General features: G+C 36.2%; 1 protein-coding gene across 1 annotated transcript in view; it reads left to right on the top strand.

Annotated features, from left to right (window-relative positions):
- LOC122812080 (gamma-aminobutyric acid type B receptor subunit 1-like) overlaps positions 1 to 8807 on the top strand; it is a 4315174-nt gene extending 4306367 nt beyond the window's left edge. Inside the window, exons 24-25 of the mRNA XM_044084348.1 lie at positions 6060 to 6203; positions 7879 to 8807. Of these exons, the coding sequence (XP_043940283.1) occupies positions 6060 to 6203; positions 7879 to 8118 (384 nt within the window). The 3' untranslated portion in view covers positions 8119 to 8807. The remainder of the gene's footprint in view (positions 1 to 6059; positions 6204 to 7878) is intronic.
- Positions 8808 to 20331: the final 11524 nt, after the last annotated feature.

Raw genomic sequence — 20331 nt, 5'->3', positions numbered from 1 at the left:
GCCTCAACCCTTCTAAATTTAAAAAACATTCCCATAACACTACACATACACAAGACAGTGTGGACACTCACCATACTTGCACATACACACACACACACACACACACACACACACACACACACACACATACACACACACACACACACACACACACACAGACATATATATATATATATATATATATATATATATATATATATATATATAGATCTACTTCACATAATCGAACATCCAAATGTTTGACTTTCATATGGCCGAGACCATATGATCAAACATTTGAATGTTCAAAAATGTAAAAAAATAAATAAATAAATAAATAAACATTGCTAGAAGGGGGGGGGGCAAGCCCTCCTGCACCCCCCACACCTCCCACTATTTAAATATACCAACTCTGAGATCGCACTGCATTGCAGTAAAGGGAAATCTTCAAGTTCTGTGCTCTATGGAGATCCCCACTCAGACCGGCTTTTAAAAGGTCAGTCGTATGGTTTCAACCATATGAAAGTTAAGATTTTAAAAGTTTGACCATCTGAAGGGGACCTATATATATATATATATATATATATATATATATATATATATATATATACATATATATATATATATATATAAGTATACACACACACACACACACACACACACACACTACACATAGCAAGGATGTGAAAGCTGCAATTTTTTTCTGATTCAGGACAAAACACGTTTGCAGTTCAAAGGACATTTCATGTTTATTAACCAAGATCACCTTCTAAGTAAATTTTTTTTTCAGTTTGTGTCACAGTGTAAGATTGTAAAAATGATGCTGACTTCTCTGTAAGAACACCATCAGTTTAATGAATGCAGCTCATTAATTAGTCAGTTTTCAATGTGCAAACCCTACTGCAGTATAAACCTTCTGCCATTACTTTTCAGCAGTACCTCATGAATGCATGAGGTCTCTTTTGACAATTTAAAAAATTGCTGAAGGCACACACTGGCCAAATTTTGAAAGCTAATGACAAACCCATCAATATCCCATCTTATGAACCTTTGGGTTGGAATATCTACTGAGTTAGTTATGTTATGTTATGTGTGGGCATGAAATTTAGCAAGCTTTATGCAGAAAAACGCATGTTATGGGTTTGCCATCGGTCATGTTCTTCAACCCATGTGTAAATTGTAGTTGCCTTATCACTCTAAACCTGTCTCATTTTGCATATGAGGGATATAACCTTTTCCTGCAGGTTCCAGTGGACTCACTGACATGAGACTGGCTGACAGCCATGAATGACCCTAGCCCCATGATGCTAGGATGTCATAGTTAAAATATTAAGCAGAAATAGTATAAGGAATGCCAGCATGAAGAGTCAAGTGTAAATTCCCAAAAAAATATTAAATGCTGAATGCTATGGTTGTGACTGCCACTAGCTCTTGTGTTGGTGAGTCCATACTGAACCCCCCCTTCATATATCTTCCCACCTTACTTATATTTCCACAAATCATGAAAATGTAAACTGAAATGAAAGGCTGGATTTAATTGAGTTATACCAGTTACTAGTTGGATCTTAGGCATCAAGATAAGATGTTATGTTTTTAAAAGCTCTTACATTCAATTAACATGGCTAAATCTATTGAAAGCAATGATACAAACAAGAAGAAAGACAGCATTATAACACTAACCATGTAAATCAGAAAGGCTTACAGTGATGTGTAAGCCATATCCACTTCCTGAAGAAGTTTTATACAATAAAGATGAAGTGCTAAAAAATCAAGTCTTTTGAGTATTTTAAGATTGTGTTGGTTTGTTAGACATGAAGTATTATCGATGTACAGAGTGATGAGAGAAACTTGGATCCGCAGGTGTTCTTTGACTATTTTAGTTATGTGGAAGCCGTAACTTAAGAAGACATCTATATCACAATAAGCCTATCTGATTCAGAAAATGGTCTCCACCTCTGGTTTCCCCTGACTAGTACACCTGTATGGAGATCAGAGTCATTGGAGAAGGAGCATGCTAATATTGCAGCCCAGGGAAGTGGTTAATGCTAATTAGGCATGTTTTGTTTCCTAGAAATGATGGTGGCTCCAGATTAACTCTTGAGTTCATTTAATAGCAATTTACTGAGTTAGTTTTACTAAACCACTATTTCATAACAAAAATGTCTGTTCATAAATACAAACGTCTGGAGATGAGTATTGCTCTGATTGCAAGTTATTTTTTTTCTGCAGAAGGAAAAAAACTGGATGTCTTTTGATGACATTTGCCCATTAACTCTTATAGAAATAGTCATGGTACAAGAAAGTATAGCAGAGCTGTGTGTTTGTGTGCATCTATTTGTGTAAATGTGTAGGTGTCTGTAGGTACATGAGTGCAGTGGAATAAATGTGTGTGCATCTGTATTTACTTTGTTGACAGGGTTAGTCCCACTAGGCCAATGGCTCCTTCGGTAACTTTAAAGCAAGAGGTACTATAACACAATAACCATGGTGTACCAAGCTGTTGTGAGATGAAATTTATTTGAAGCACTTTTTTCCAAAAACTTGGACTTCATCAGAAAACAATCACAACCATAACACGTAGTTTAAATAACACTCTCTACAACCACATGAGATTAGTTAGCCAGTAATATAAAATCTCACACCATATTAATATAAAATATAAAATACAAAAGATGTAGAAATCTCTTCCAAACAACTGTAAAATAAAAAAATCACAAAATACAAATAATTTAAAATTCAAAATTTCAATAAACAAGAAATAGAATTCATATCACTGATCGCAGGTGGTGCAGTTGCATTAAGTTTTTCTTGCCACCAAAGTTCTCGCTGCTCTAAAGTTAACTTTCATGGTCCACCCCTTGGGTTAAGTCCCACTTGGTTGAGGATGCAAAATTTAAAATAATGGGAGAGGTTAGAACCGACATGTTTATAAAAAGCATTCATTGCTCTTTTATTTCTGATTTTATGTAAATGCTCATACATTCTCTCCCTTAATTTATGGTCCATCTTTCTCATGTAAAACATGGGACAGTCCTAACAAGTGGCTAAATAAACCACCGTTTAGTTATTACAGTTAAAATGACCTCTAATTGATAAACTATTACAGTGGCAAGTGAAAATTAATGCAACTTCATTCTAAAGAAAAATACTTATCTTCCTGAATTCTGGATAAAATATGCATATGTTAATTAAAAATATGTAGTATTTAAAATAAATAACTAAACCTTGCTCCCACACTTGCATGTAGAGAAGAAGCCAATACTGACTTCTTTAACTTTCAATCTGACTGCCTAAGTCAATAGAGACAATAGAAATGGGATCACTAAGGAATACTGAAATTCTACAACCCAAAACTCTAAATCCCGAGGACCAGAATCTCGAGATTGTGGAATCTTGAACATTAAAAAAAAAAAAAAAAAAAAAAGTAAAACATCCAACAAATTATTCTAAACTGTATGCAGGGGGGAACGCCCCCCCTGCACCCCCACACGACCTGCTACTTCAATATACCAACTCCAAGATCCCACTATAGTGGAGTGAATGGAAAATTTCTTGTTCTACACTGTACGGCAATCCCCATTCACTACTTTCGAAATTCCTCAATCTCAAGATTCTGGTCCTTAAGATTTAGAGTCTCGGGATTGTGGAATTTCAGTATTCCATAGTGTTCCCATAGAAACAGCTCCTTGCTGCTTAATACTGCAGTCTGATGGGCCCCATTTTTAAGCGACTTTTACTGTCCCTGCAAAATATATATAATGCCAGGCTGTTTTGAAAACATCCTGGCAAAAGGACTAAAATGACTTTTTTATCCTTTAATGCAGTTCAGAAGACCTTAGAACTCCACACATGTACAGTAACATGCGAGCAGTTCCATGTTCATATAAAGGAATGCAAATAATAAATTAATATTATACTAATACATTTTTAAAGTAAATTAATAATTGAGTTTATTAGATTTTTCTACTTCTACTGTTCTGGTACTGTCTTTCATATGAATATGGGCATGTTCATCCTTCATATAGTTCTGTTGTAGCTTCTTTATTTCTAGATCACTTTTACTAATCTCTTCTTTCTGGTGGATGCATTAATGTATAGGAGCTTTCTCATTCTATTTTTTCTCCCAGGGTACCTTTCTTTGATGTTTCTAAGGGTTGGGAGGGTGGCTCAATGGCTAAGGTGCTTGCCTTACAAACACAAGGTGCAGGGTTTGAGTCTCACAAGGGATAATTGGCTAGGCTTAAAATGGCTCACAAGGGCAGTTAGCTTAGTACTAAACTATGAACTATGAACTTTAGTGGCCTTTTCCTTATCGCTTTCTTTGCTCAGCAGACCCCTGCTTATTCCTGTACCAAAGCCAGCATAATGTCTGTCTCTTTATCAATTGAAGCTCTCTGTGCTAGTTCTCTTCGATCTGGCCACTCTTTTAAAATGTATCTTCATATGGCCTTTGTTTCATTGCTTGTAATGTATGTTATTACATATTCTTTATAGATGAATCAAGCACGGATTGCATATCTTTGAAAACTTGTCACATCTATTCCCAGTACAAGTCTACTCGCCTTGTTTCTTATTTCTACATAAATGTAGTCTCTTTTATAATCTGCTCCATGGTTCTTTGCTGCTGGGGAGAATCTGAAATGGCAAGAACTGATAAAGCAGATTTCAATCATGTCAGTTTAGAAGCAACAACACTAAAACACAACATTTCATCATGCCAGTGTGTTTTTCTTTCTAGAAAATTAGCCCTGCAATAACATATATGAGTAAGGCATAATGTATATCTTTCTTCTCTTCCGTGACTCTCTTATGCATTAACTTCATCAGTGCATAACATGTAGAGTTTAAGAAAACCTATAGCACTTTCTGTGAGAATTTATAAACTTAAGTCATTATAGCCAACATAGCTTAAGGTTTTAGGCTCAGGACAAGCATGTATTTGAAAATATCCACCCATTTACTCACTTTAAAAATATAATGTAAGCACTATTTTGTTGAGAAAGAAATAGAATTAATTGCAGTCTGGTTAAAACATGACAACATACATAATCCAAAACATTTCAGTGGAAAATATTGCTGACAGGCTGTCAAGAGATTCTGAAAGAAAACCGCAATTCTGTGTACTGCCACACTAAGTGAATGGGAAGAACCTGTATGAGAAGATAGGACATTATCATCTCATCTTCATTATCACATAATGTGCATTGTTGGAAAGAGGAAACCTAACCAAAGAAAACAAAATCATATCCACCTGTCTACCCCATTGGGTCATTTTAACTGAGAACAAAATAAAGAAATCAATAATTGTTGCTTTCTATGCTGTGGGGACAATAGTAATGCATGGAATATCAAGATAAGGTAAACAATATGCATATTATGAATTTCTTACCATACTGGTCCTTTGTGTAAGTTAAATCAGTGTATGGACTGACTAAAACTGACGATAAATAACTTTTGAAAGTAAAGATTTGTCACAGAATTAGATTTTACTAACTGAAAGAATGTTTTTCTCAAGATTCACTAAATTCTACTAAATGCCAAAGCATGCATTGCTTCAGCATAAATATTGCTTAATTCACTGGCTTGCATACACCATGTGGTCCTCGCACCAAAGCTATAGTTAGATCGATTAAACCACATCACTATACTTTTTAAAGACTCTTGCCAGAGCTTCATATACTACACTTGCTGCTGTGAGTGCTTACTTGCGGTCAGGAAAAGGTAACATAATACATATCAGTACTCATATATTTATTATAAACTGTGTTAATTACCATATAGATACATAAATGGCATTGGAATAAATGCATTTTAAAGGAAAATGAAATTCTTATTTACTGAAACAGTCGCTGTGTTTATCTTTTTAATTTTTTCATTGACATACTCTCAGGTTTGATTACTTTAAATCTGTTTAAATTTGTTTGAAGTCTGTTTGTTACTGCCATTTGTTCCAAACACACATTTATCATTGTTGTTGTATCCACTAACTTCACCCATGTCACTTTAGACTTATCACTTTTAACTTTGCTGTTAATCAAGTAATCATTGCGATCCTTTAAGTATCACTTTCTACCTTTTAGATGCGTCGACTGATCACACGAGGAGAGTGGCAGTCTGAGCAACAGGACACCATGAAGACTGGCTCCTCCACAAACAACAATGAAGAGGAGAAGTCAAGGCAGCTAGAGAAAGAAAACCGTGAATTGGAAAGGATTATTGCTGAGGTAGGTCTGCCTATTGCATATAACACGTCATTGTTATGTATGACTTTATGTATGCATATGTGTGTGTGTGTCGCTAGATAGAGACTGACAGACAGAGAGAGAGAAACAGAGTAACAGAGATATGTAGATAAACCAGTACAGCAATGTTTACAAAAGGTTTGTAAAGGCATTCTTTATACTTGTTTTGTTCTTAATGTTCAGCATAATCTATGCAATACACATCATGGTAATTCTACTCTACATTGATCTAGATAACTTTCTAGACAGATGTGCATTACCCTGAGCCATCACGCAGCCATTCTATTAATGTAGAAAAGTTTATTTTGGGAGTAATAGTGAAATATAATCTGCAGTTTGTTTGCCTCTCTATGTCCCCGCTGTTTGTTGGTCATTAGCCTACTCCTTGCTCAGGTGGCACATAGGTCCTTCATCATCAGGCCAGAACTTGAGCAGGGGTGCTATCAGTCAGACAGCCATTAAAAATGCTTGAAGGATTTTTCTTGCGTCGGTTTCCCAAGATGTACTTGCATGCATTTGGTAAGGGAATGAGAAGTGACTGCAATGGGCTATCTGTGGAGCCAGCCTCTCATTTCAGCAAGGGGCATTTCTGCTCCCTCCCTGCATGGCACAGACAGTAGTTTCACCAGTCTGCACCATGGAAATCATACTGCCTGGTGTGCCTCTGAGTGTGTGCATACCCCCTACAAGTCCTTCAAGTGAAGAATGGGCCATTCTTCGTTTCTTCCCCATGCCCTCCCTAGCTGTCACATTATTCACAGTCCATACTCTAACCCTGTGCACCAGGGTCAGTCTAAACTATACTTAATTATGTGCATTATGACAATTATGTCTTTTACTGAAATACACCCAATGTATCAAAAGCTTGTTTGGTCAGCTTCCCAGGAGTTGGTTGCACACATTTTATACTTCTCACTATTTCTGAAAAAGACATTTTTAAAATAAATTAATTGATAATTGTCTGTCCCCTACTCTTTTTTATTCTCCTTCACCTGACCACCAACAAGTTAACCCTCCCTGTACCTGTTCCACTCATTCAGTTCTCCTGTGGGGATAAAACTAACACTCACATTTGTTCCCTGATGAAAACAATAGCTCTATGCCCATTCTTTCCTTGCATGGAGTGAGAGCCTCATAATTCCATTTGTTGCTGCAGAAGGTGAGAATCGGGTGTTAGGGAGCAAACTGTCCTCTGTTCATGAGGAACCTCTCTCCAAAGTACATAATCCCTCCCTATGGCAGCTGATAGCTTCTGTATATGCTGCTGCTGATGATGATGTAAGAGGTCCATACCTTCTGTTGCATATATGCATATGTTGGCCTTCTGGTTGCTCTTGTAATCCCTCAATACTTCTGTAGGAGTTAATATTGAAGCAAGCCACATTTTTGTTTTACAGGGCAGAAAATATTGTAAAAACACAGCATGTAAGAGACGAAATAACTGATGCATCCTGCCAAAGTATTTAGCTTTGTGGATATTTGTAGTATAGTTTCAAAGCCAAAGAAGGGTGCGCCTGAAGTTGAATTTATACAGAGTACCATCAGACTGTAAATTCTGTCTGTAAACATAGAGAAGTGTGCATCAGTGCATATATCTATTAAGATTTCTGCTTCATGACAAACTGCAAAAATAAACATACACCTTTTTGTTTTTCAGAAAGAGGAGCGTGTCTCTGAGCTGAGAAGAAATCTCTATGAGAGGAGACAATTGCGATCACGTCGACTTTCCTCAGGCCAGCCCAAAGAAAGTTTGGACAACCACTTTAACAACACTTCTAGTCCCATTTCCTCTCTGTACCAGCCTGGGTTGCCATTAGTCAAGTGCTTGGTATCAGCAGAGCAGACTGAAAAAGTTGGCCGAAGCATACGTGATGGCAGCCATGTTCAGTTACTGTAAATGTGGAGAAACACGCTCCAGGTATTTAGTGTTAAGCTCATCTGGGAAAACTCGGTGACTCTGAAACCTGTGAAATATTTTAAGGAAGGAGAATGTGCAAAAGGACTCGGGTCTCAGGACATTGTCACAGTGCTGAGCTTAGCACAACGTCCTGCTTCTCCAAAACCAAATGCCCCTGAGCTGGAAATCACAGTTATTGTGGTACAAAAGGCAGAGTACTGGATACTCCAGGTGATTATTTGGGCAGTTTTACTAAGAGAAGGCATTCCAGCTGAATCCACACCCACATTCCAGAGCAATGTAGAAGCACACCTTCAGATCAGTTTGAGGGTAAAAGGCAAAGGCACTGAGTAAGACTGTAGTACTGTCCATTCATAGATATGTTGCATCAGCAGGGTGTGATGTAACTCACTGAGTATGTCATTTTGGTAGATTTTCCCAGTTAGAAGTTTTTCACAGCCCTGCCTTACCCTGTTGATGTTTGATAGAACTGAACTGTAATTAAATTAATACAGTAAATGAATCTGTCAAAATATGTAAGGTGGGTGTGCAGTGTAATTTGTTTTTTTTTTTTAATTTTGCAGGAAACAAGGAATACAAAACTTGTGTTAGAATGTCTTAGTCATCAGAATAATAGCATTGTTTTAAAATCAACTGATATTAGAAGATAAAATAACAAGTGACTTTAATGTTCTGAATGTCTTAATGTGTTCTCCTAATACAACAATGAATTTTTGTAAGTGAATGTAGGATGGCAGAAGTTCATGGGAGGAACTAGCTGATTATCAGTCTGAATTTGGTCATGGTCCTGTTTTAAAAGTATTAATTTATATGCCAGGATGTTATTAAATCCTGTAAAGATAAAGCCCTTACTGCACAATGTTAGAATTTGGATCAGCCGGCAGTTCTGATCTGTCTTGTCCAAGTAATGGTTACTTATGAACATCAAGGGTAATAACAACTGCAGTCCTCCGGCACTGTTGTTAATAAGATCATATCATGGAGCTGCTTTATTATAGAAGTACCATCACAGCAGTGTTCGTCATTATTTTAAGAGCAGCAGAAACACTGATGTTGATAACTACAGAATTAATGTTTCATTTATCCCTACTACAGAAGTAGCATGTTAGAGTTTATTTAGTAGTGACAGTGGTAATAGCCAAAGTGACTGTTACAGGTAAATTAAGCTGCAGTTGTTTCTCATCTCAGTGATTGTATTGTACTATGTGATACAGTGCTGGCAACCATCTTAGCTGGCTGAGTCACAGCCATGTGCTCACCTAAGCATGGTACACTATCAACATTTAATATCCTAGACCTGGAAAATGAAGCACCAGAGAAAACCTCAATTTGGATCAATCGTTGGTGTACACAATTAATGATGTCTTGTTACTGTCTGAGAAAGTGGTAAGATTAAGACTCACACTGAAATTTACAGTGAATGATGACATATTTTCTTCTTCTTTTTTTGGGAGGAGATGCAATACGAGAAACAGAAGACCCTGTAGAAGCCCATCATAAGATTTTATTATACAATTCTTTGCCTGTGAAGGGGGTTTCTTAAGATTCTTTGATCATGGCAACTATCAATGTCAATGTAGTCATACATTGTTCCTATTCCTAGATGGTATCATAACTCTGATCACAGTTGGTAAGGCTGTGATTTTGAAAGGACTGCTAGCAGTGTGACTGAATTTAATTTTGCAATGCAGTGACCTGGGTACAAGAAGAGACATCATGATTAGACAGTAAGATGGGGAGGAAAAAACAAGTATTTCTTGTCTGTTACCCTTCCTTATGAATGAAAGAAGATGATTGGCCAACTGGTTGTGGTGAGGCTGTCATCCAGTAGAGATCAGAAGCAATAATGTACATAATATGTGTGTGTGTGTGTGTGTGTGTGTGTGTGTGTGTGTGTGTGTGTGTGTGTGTGTGTGTGTGTGTGTGTGTGTGTGTGTGTGTGTGTGTGTGTGTGTGTGTGTGTGTGTATATTGTGATGTCCCCACACTGGGCCAGTAATCAAGGAGCTGAATCCTGACTACTGACACTGTAGAGGGACATTCCCTTGAAAAGGAAATGGATACACTCAGTCTTTCCAGACGCAGACCTCTCTATATCAAGCACAGTTTTGCTTATGAGCACACAGGGAACACAGTCATTCCAGGGTCTGGATTTCTCTATACCTCTCTCCCTCCAGGTCCTCAGTAAGACTCCTCACTGGCACAGCTGTAGGGTTAGGTCCATAGCTGAGTGTCCAAGCTAAGTCCTCCAGCACCCTCTCTGTGAAACCAGTGCTTTGTGTCCCTGCCCCAAGCTGACACACACACTCTTAAGATTTAATTTTCACACACACACACACACACACACACACACACACACACACACACACACACACACACACACACACACACACACACTCTCTCCTGGGAAAGACTGGCACAGATTACCTGCTCTACCAACTTTGCCCAGACTATAAGGTAGATTCACTGCCACTAGTCAGTTGCTATAAGGCTCTTAAGAGCATATCCAGTTATATTGTATGAATTAATGGTAATACAAATGGTAATGTTGACTAAACAGCAAGTCTTTCAGGAGTGGCTAGAGTCATCACCAAATAAATATGTGCAAATACTCTCAAAACTTAAATATTTTCTAAAAAGGACCAGCCACAAAGAAAAGTTTAAATATATTTGATAATAAATAATACAAGAACAATAAAATACTAAATATCTGTTTGCAGTAAACACCAGAGTTTCAGACACAGGTAATATTAAAAATAATACCAATGGAAAGTTTCACATATTTAGAGAAAAACAGTATTTAGCTAATGTCACCATCTATTGCTGATTGACTAAAAGAACTACTGTTCCCTAGTTAAGTTACTTACTGAATAGAGCAAGGCAAGATATGTGGGGAAGTGGTCCCTGTTGTCAGATCCAAGACAGAATGCTAGAGCAAACTCCTACTAATATCTAAATTTTATTTCTGGCTTACAGAATGACATGACACACAGCTGGTCATCTGACTCTCTTTCCCATGTTATCACTAACACTGGAAGCTGAGTGGATTTTAGTACCTATGTGTTACCATACACACAGATAGAACTTTGCTCATATCTCGTGGAAGTCTTAAAACTATTTCACTGTCCCTACAGGAGCTACCAACTATTCTCTAGCACAGGCATTGCATCTCTGGCTCCATTCTAAACTATGGGATACCATCTTTATGGTTTAACCCATAGTAATTTAATTTCAAGAATATTTTGCAAAGTCATTCCATACCATCAACATATGCATTTGTCTATCCATAACCCTTACAGTAAATTACACCCCTGTATTTCTCAAACAAGAGTACATCTGGCAAAACACAGGGGAACCCATCTGACAGCAACTTTTTATGACTGCTTTGAAGTGCAAAACATCCAGTTTGCCAGTTGAAGTCACTTTAAGACCACTCTTACTCCTTCCTTCAGGTAGCACAATTTCAAAGTTAATTATGTCAATAAAAAGGATGCAGGGGTAAAGTCTTTTTACATGAGTGGGAGCTGTGGAATTTCCTCATACAGAAAAACGGGTTTCAAGTACAACTAGAAATGCTTGATGTTTGCCATCACGTGGTATTCAAAAAACTGATTTAGTACTATTGTGACAAGACCCTGCTTTTACTCTGTTGAGCTAGACAGGAGAAGGAAATGATAGTACCATTCATACAAAGTGATCTGAATTTGGATTGCAGAGACTTCCCATGGTAAGGAGGTGGGATACTAGAAATTAAAAAGGAGAAAATGGGAAGTCAGCCAGTATACAAAATGCATAATATAAAAATGTAAATAATAATAATAATATAAACTAAGAATCTTAATTTCCCTGCTACCAGATCAGTCGTTTCAAATAGATTTGATCTTCTGGTATAGCTGCTTTGCAGTCTTGTAGTTTTAGAGGAGTTTGTCTTCTCTCACTATTCAATAAATACCTCCACCTGCCCAAAAAACATTAGTAAACTCTGTGTGTGGGTGCAGTCTTGAAAACCACTAGATATCTGCCTGTTGTACACTTTTATTTAAAACTCTATTCAATTTTGTTTCAAATGAAAATACACCTACCCTAGGGTCTTTAGATAAGCTGGAGTCTTCTGAAATAAAATGTCTCAAAACATTAACATTATTGCAGTTTCTTTTAATTTTTTGTGCATTGCTTGGTTTTGATCATTATATATTACACTTAAACACATCTTTCAAAAGTCCAAAGTTTTGCCTGATATTTTTGTTCTGTTCTTCATAAAGTTTGTTGCTTTCTTGCAAACCATTGAGGATGGAAGTCATTAAATAATGGTAAACATTTGAGTTTCAGCCTTCATATCCTTAGAAAATATATACTAATGCAAAATCTTTTAGTCTATCAACATTTTATGTTTATGACAGCAATATTTAAAATCTGTCCGTATTTTGGGGGTTTTGTTCCCCCATTGTTTTTGGCTTTGTCCAAATTTCTTGGGCAAAGAATTTGAGATGTATGCTTTTAAACTATATAATACAAATTAGTTGCATAATCTAATTTAGCCATTCTAGTTCTGAGTTTTTTGCTAGTGCATATAAAAGGCTTTCTCTGCCTCCATCTATCTAGTTCCATCAGCCTCATTAGTAGGGTTCATGTGGAGAGTTTGTATTCCTTTGTCACTCTCTTCCATTTGTTTGACTCATAAGTTCATATCTACTTACTGGATTATTGATCTGCCATGCATTCCCATGGTAATTATTATCTCTTATATTTTGCAATATGAATATCTACAGGTGAACCAAACAAGTATATGTCAGGACAACTGCATGTTTCCCTTATCCATAAGGGCTAGTTGTGCTAAACCAGGAGTGAATTTGCATTTACCCATCTATTCATCCAAATTACATTTGAATAGAGAAAGGGAAGTGCCCTCCTTTCTGTAGAGTGGAAGACAATTCCTTTGTAGTGATATTCTCTATGATATATATCTATCCCTCCAGCATAGTCTGTTAATGTTGCAAAAGATGATTTGGGTACTTTGAACGGGTGTTTATGACACCATTGGATTTGCAAATGTGTAATATATAGAACAGGCTCTGTTGCAGCTCTGTACATGAAGCAAAGGCTGTCTCTCTATAGCCTGTGTGATACTGATAAGAGAGATGAGTGTCAGATGGTCTGCATATTTTTTATGATGTAAGACCTTGAATGTTTTAGTGAGAAAGCATCGTGGATGCCACACCTGTAGATATAAGCTGTATTATAAACAAAATGCTTCCTTACAATGAATATATGTGGTGATCAAAGGGCAGCTCATTGCTGACAAAGGATTCCCAGATTTGTAACACCTGGCTACAGTTCCACAGTGGTATTGTCAATGTGATAGCTAAAAGGGGAGTTATGCTTGCCAAATGATATGATTACACATTTCTTGGCATTACATTTTAGTCCATGGATTTGATAATGATTGTTTGGAGCAGGCCTTCTTGTAAGATCCTGGTGTCCTCTGGGGAGTTTATAATAGCACCACATTTACAATCGCTTGCACACTTGGTCAGCCACATAACACAAATGATTCCATATGTGAGATGGTACTTTTCCAAAGCTAATGGTCAAGTTTGATTAGTTATTCTAGGGTAAAAGAAAAAAAAATCTAAGCTACGGGGATCATTAGATCTTGCTGTCACTGGTGACAGCAGAAGGAGGATATACATTGAAGGGGCAGGAGCAATATTATGTAACACTTCAACATCTAAAAATATTAAACATATGAGAGTACAGTATATAATACATGGCATATCTTTTACCCTACATTTGAATTTCTGTGTTTCATGCTGAGTGATGAAGAAGCAAGTTTCTTAATCCTGCAGCCCAAGATATTTTATATATCTCACAAATCAAACTCCCATATATTCTATTTATCTCTTTTTCTGTATGTTTGCAATTCTGTGTTTCTCTTTTACTTGAATGGACTAAATATTAATTGCCAAACTCTTAATGAGTAAGGCTTAAGGCACTTTGAATTTTATAAACTTTCGAATTTTAAAAACGTAGTGAGTGATTTGTCCTGTAGTTCTGAAGTACATTGCATTTATTTATTTATTTTATTTTATTTATTTATTTTACATTTGTTTACTGGGATAGTCCGACCATTTTCAATGGAGGCCTGGGGAGAAAGCCTCCAAAGATAGTTACATACATAGTAGATAGATTATACAAGCAAGGTATAAACATTTACAAGGTAGATATGAACATTTAAAACTCATAATAAAAGGAAACATGGCGAAATTAGGTAAAAAGTAGCAATATAGCTAAACATTATTATCAATTTGTACACATATAACATAACATAACATAATACTAGGGAAAAAAATCCTTTACTATATGGCAACCTGGTAGTACAGTGGGAAGTGAAATGAGAAAGAGGAGTTCAGCCAGGTGTGATACAGGTGCAGAGCCAGTTATTAAGGAGGTGTTGTCTGAGTAATTGTTTAAACATGAAGTTGGTGGGGGTAGTGAGTATGTATTGTGGGATTGAGTTCCAGGTTTTTGCAATGTGATTAGTATATAGAGAGTCACCAAATGAGTTGTAAGGTTTGTGTGTTTGTAGAAGTAGTTTGTTGGATGTTCGGAGTGTATGTGATGTGTGGTAGGGTTGAACAAGATTTATTATTTATTTATTTATTTTGTAGTGATGGTTTATTTGTTTGATGACCCTTAGTAATTTGTTGATGGATATGTTAGGATGTCTTAGTTTTACAGTTTATTATGTGTTTTAGTTAGTTTAGATGTTAGAGTCCCTTTTGCTTTAAACTCTGTTTCCCAAATGGCCAATTGCAATCCATGCCTTATTTTATTTTTATTCTTTTGTTTCATCATTCTCATTGTGATGTGTATGCATTTCATTTATAGGGGGTTGATTTAGGTAGGCAGTATTAAATGTTTTGGGATGGGTTTTGTTTGTGCAGTGTGTAATTTATGTTATTATTATTATTATTATTTGCATTGCAGTGGATTGAATTGTTATCTCTGTTCTTGTTTCTTTTCAATTTTATTTTGCCTTTTTATGTTAACCAAAGTGCAGGTTTGTATTTAATGGAGTTGTTTTAAGTGGGTTAGAGTGTTTTGGGGGAGTTTGTACAAATGTTTTGTGTATTTAATATATAAATAGCAGGTTTAGGGATTCTGTGCAGTTAATAACATATCCAGTCTATTGACAAACAACTGGTGATGAGTTTGATCAGTAGATAATTTTAATTACATACACAATGTACCGAATAATTGTTTTTCCTTACACCTATATTGGGCCCAAAGGTGAGGATAGAATTCCTTTTGTAATCTTTTTGTCCTCATGCCATTGCTGCAGGTTAAATGTAATCACATGCCTGTCCGTAATACCATGACTGACCACATGAAGTTCCAGAAAAAGAGGACCAAAAACCCTATTTTAGGTTACAATGACTAAAAAAGTATAATCAGGTCTCTGGTTTAGTTTGAGCACAGCTTGTCTATTTCTTTTCAAAGTGCAATCTGCCATCCACAGTGAACCTTAAGTTCATTGTGGAATTTTAATTATTTAATACCACTATAGTCATGAAAATCAGTCAGAGGAGAGCGGCAAAAATGTACAGCATTTCTTGGAATTTAATTTTATTTGACTGTCTTTTGATTGTTTTATTATCGTATTCATTTCTCTCTTTTAATGTCTCCATCCTTTATAGGATACAACCAGTTTCAGATCAACAGTGTGTTTACCTACCCAAATTCAGTTTAAACCATAAAACAAAAAATGTACGTTAAAAACTCCCTCATAAATTAATCTTTCAGCAAAATCTTACTTTATCTTACAAGTTATGCATTTGTTTATTAGGGAGCCATGTGTTTCATTGAAATGCACTTCAATTACTTAGTTGATATATGTGCTACGTTAAAGTTGCTTTCTGTCAAAATTTTGTTTAAATAAACTGTTCATTGTCAAGTTTGAAATTCTTCTGTGTTGTGCACTTATGTATCTCATGTGTAGTTATCAAGTTAGTAAATATAAGTTATGGGGAGTGAGATGAAACCACCCTATGTTAGTGATTTTTAATAGTTTGTCAGTTAGATGTTTACATTTGCACTGGTGCTTTGTAGCTGTAGAATGTGATATAGATGGATGTTAGGCATTGTATGTTTGTCCATGATGTTTATATTTTTAGGTAAGCTATTTGTACATTAATGTTGTGGAAATCTAGGAAGATTTGTTCATTGTGTTGTTTTTAACATTTACTTTTTTTATTTATGTGATAGATTATGCTTTTATTTCTTTGTTTGTTTTATTGGTTTATTGTCTTTGAGTAGTCAGCATTTTTTTATTAACCAGGCCCTCAATCAAGAGATAAGGTTTATGCAGATAATTTTGCAGTTCATTAATTAGATTGCTATGGCCAACTGCTTCAAATTTACACTAAAATAACAAAGTAGTTTGTCCCATGTTCTCATCACTAAAGCTATTTCATCACAGAAGTTTAGGCAACTAGTTTTATGTGACTTTCATATGCCTGCACTGTAAAAGAATATTCTTGCTTCTTGCAGTATTAAGCACTTTCATATTTTTAGCTAAATACATGTTTATTGACATATAGGGACTAATGTCCCAGTCAAGTTCCTTATACTTGTAGGTAGGGTATGTTGCACTTTCTTTCCTTTCCAGGGTACTTTTCCATATGTCTGCTATTCCTTGACTTTTTAACATGTACTGCATCAAAATAAACTTATACATGCACATCTATATGCTCTGCAAAGCAGATAACTTGGAACTAAATGGTTTGGTGTCCACTTTCCATATAAATGGCTAGTTCTGAAAACTTAGCAGCCACTGTCATCCTGTAAATAGAGGCCCATAGACAGCACTGGAAGCCTTCCCCTAAGAGAAAGGTATTGCTCTATGATCAGTCCTCCATTGTCAGTCTTACACCACTCATGCCTCTAATACTCTCTAGGTCTTCAAAAATATATCTGACATCATGTCACAATGCTACTATCATGACAGTCATAACTGAGTGATAACTTCAAGAAATTAAAAAAAATGTGGATTTATTTGTCAAAAAAAGTTGTCAAAACAACAAAATAAACATTAAGGTAAAGTTGCAATCTTTGTTTTCAGTGCAAATAATGTCTATATATGGGTCCTAGTTACATTGCCAAAATTTCACCTGTCTGAATTAGAAATAAACGAGACCAGAACTCTGAAAGACCAATTAAACAAAATATCAGTTTGCCAAAGTTTGTTTCACTGAAAGAGGTAATACAAAGCTGTTAGTGCCAGTATGTGGCATTCATGTACCATATGGTACACCGTACTGTTTTTACAGTTGTACAGCATCCGTAGTTTTAAATGGGCATTGCAGTACAGTGATGATCGGGAAATATACCCTTTCTGTCACTGTCATGCAATCTCAGAGTTGGTATATATAATTAGCAGGGAGTGTTGTATTGTTGATTTTTGGTTTCATGTGTTGTTTCAGTGGTGTGTGTTTCGGAATAGTCATGTTTTGCTTAATTGGTCTTTTGGAGTTCTGTTCTCATTTATTTTTAATTCAGACAAGTGAAATTTCGGCGATGTAACTAGGACTCCAATATAGAAATCATTTTATGCAACTTAAAATCAACTAATAAACAAGCTTTATGAAAGTCCATTAATTTGTAGCTAGCAGTTATGATGTGGTATGAAATGATGTGTCCTCTTAAAAGCACTACAGTAAAATCACAAAAATAAAGCTGAAATCACGTTTTATTAATAGCAGTACAATGCCTAATAATTGACAATGTTTGTAAATTCAAAATGTAGTTGTTTTCCATGGGCTCCACAGCTTTTAGGCTAAACCTCCATATGTGTGTCAACCATGAGCCCTGCCCTTCTGCAATACAACCCTTCATATGCATCACTGGTTCCCACAAGGGAACTAACACAATGTTATGTCTACAAAAGCAGCCTCCCCGCGGCTAGCCATGCCCTGACCAGGGATCTAACACAATGGTATGTCTGCAGGAGCACCCTCCCCCCAGCTAGCCATGTCCTCACCAGGGATCTAACATAATGATATGTCTGCAGGAGCACCCCCCCACCTGGCTAGCCATGCCCATCCTTTTTGTCTACATTGTCAAGCACCCAATACAATTGAGCTGCAGTCATGGTTGTATACCATTCCTCTTCTGTGCTACTGCTGAAAGCATAAAAGCAGTTTTTTCAGATTTTTGTCAGCTTCACATATCAGCTCTCAAGGTAAAATCCTATAAATTTATCACAAACGTCAGATTCAATGAATACTAATGAATGACAGAATATCTAATCAATGTTGTCATAATAAAACATTAAACATCTGTGTTTACAGAAATGTAAATTATGGATTCAGTAGTTTGGGGTTTTAGATATTTATCTTAAAAACACGACTGCCAGCCAGTGACATGTATTATCATTAGAATTATTCAATTTCAGAGATACACTTTAGTTTTTCTTTTTTTACTTTACAATTCATTTTTAGTTGTTGTATCATTCGGCTTTTCCTGGTTAGGGGTGGCCACAGCGGAACTCCAATCCGCTAATGATTGGCAGAAGATTTTTTACGTACCGAGTTGCCAGCCCTGATGCACAACCTTCAACAAAGGTACACCCATTCACGCATGTCTCCACACAGAAGACACTAGCTGAGAATCGAACAGGACAATGTCTTACTGTGAGGTGACAATGCTACCGCAGCACCACCACCGCAGTACTACAATTCATTTTTAGTAACTCTCTTAATTCAATTCAGTGTCATAGTTTCATGGAAAATATCCCTTCCCTCACCGGATGAAAGGCAGAAGAACTCATCCTGAACAGAAAACCTAATTGTAAATGAGGCACCACTCCATTATCCATCACAGAACACATGCACGGTACATGTGGGTAGGTTGGAGAAGCACTAGTTTGTTTGCAGATGAGGAAGGAAATTAAGAGTACCCTGCAAAAAATTTATGTGGGCACATGGAAGCAGTACATTTTTCTTTACTTGTATCTTATTTTGCCTTTGCTTTTCTTGGAACTGTTTGCTCTATTTGTACTTTATTCCTCTAACAATTTTTATATGATATTCATGTATGTTTAATTCACTTGTATCTTACTTGTTTTTTGTATCTCTTGGAGCTTTTCTCCCCAGACCTTCACTGAAAATGAAGAAAAAACCTCTGGTATTCCACCACAGCAAAAATCTACCACGATAAAGTCCTGTAGCAAGCAAATTTAATGGAAAAAAGTAAAAACAGCATTAAAATTCCATAATGATAAAATGATAAGCACTTTCAGCTATTTAGCCTTCTTCAGATCTGCTGAAAGCACTTATCGTTTTATAACTGTGGAGTTTTAATGCTGTTTTTACTTTTTTCCATTAAATTTGCTTGCTGTTTGACACAGGACTTTATCATGGTGGATTTTTCTGTGGTGGAATACCAGAGGTTTTTTCTTTGTTTGTTTCACTTTTCCATTGGTAAACCTTCAACAAGTGTAAGATAGTTTTTTCCTTCACTGAAAATGGGTTCTTTAGGCTCAGAGGATTATCCTGGTAAACAAATAAATAAATAAGTAAATAAATAAAATAAAAATAGTTGATCATATGAGTTCAAGCATATGATATATATATATATATATATATATATATATATATATATATATATATATATATATATATATACACTTTACAAACACAAGGTGCAGGGTTTGAATCTCACAAGGGATAATTGGCTAGGCTTAAAATGGCTCGCAAGGGCAGTTAGCTTAGTACTAATCTATGAACCTATGAACCTATATATATATAGGTATATATATATATATATATATATATACACACTATATTCCAGTACAAGTACTTACAGAAACATATTACCCTTCAACTATATGCAGGGGGACAAGCCCCCTTGTGCCCCCCACACCCCCTGCTACTTAAATATATCAACTCTGAGATTGCACTTCACTACACTAAGTGAAATCTCGGAGTTGATATATTTAAGTAGCAAGGGGTGTGTGGGCACAGCCCCCCCATGGGGCATGCAGGGGTGCTTGCCCCCTGCTTATACTTGGAGAAGAGTAATACGGTTTGTGTTTTGTTTGTTGCTGTATGCTGGAATATAGTAAGTGTTGGTATCCTGTGTGTTTTCAGCATTTTGAGTTTTCTGGATTTTGAATTTTCAAGATTTTGGTCTC

This window comes from Protopterus annectens, chromosome 9.part0, assembly GCF_019279795.1.
Source record: "Protopterus annectens isolate FY-2018-M chromosome 9.part0, PAN1.0, whole genome shotgun sequence".
NCBI classification, from domain to species: Eukaryota; Metazoa; Chordata; order Ceratodontiformes; family Protopteridae; genus Protopterus; species Protopterus annectens.
Note: the sequence above shows the minus strand (reverse complement) of the source record. Positions and strands in the feature narration are given on the sequence as shown.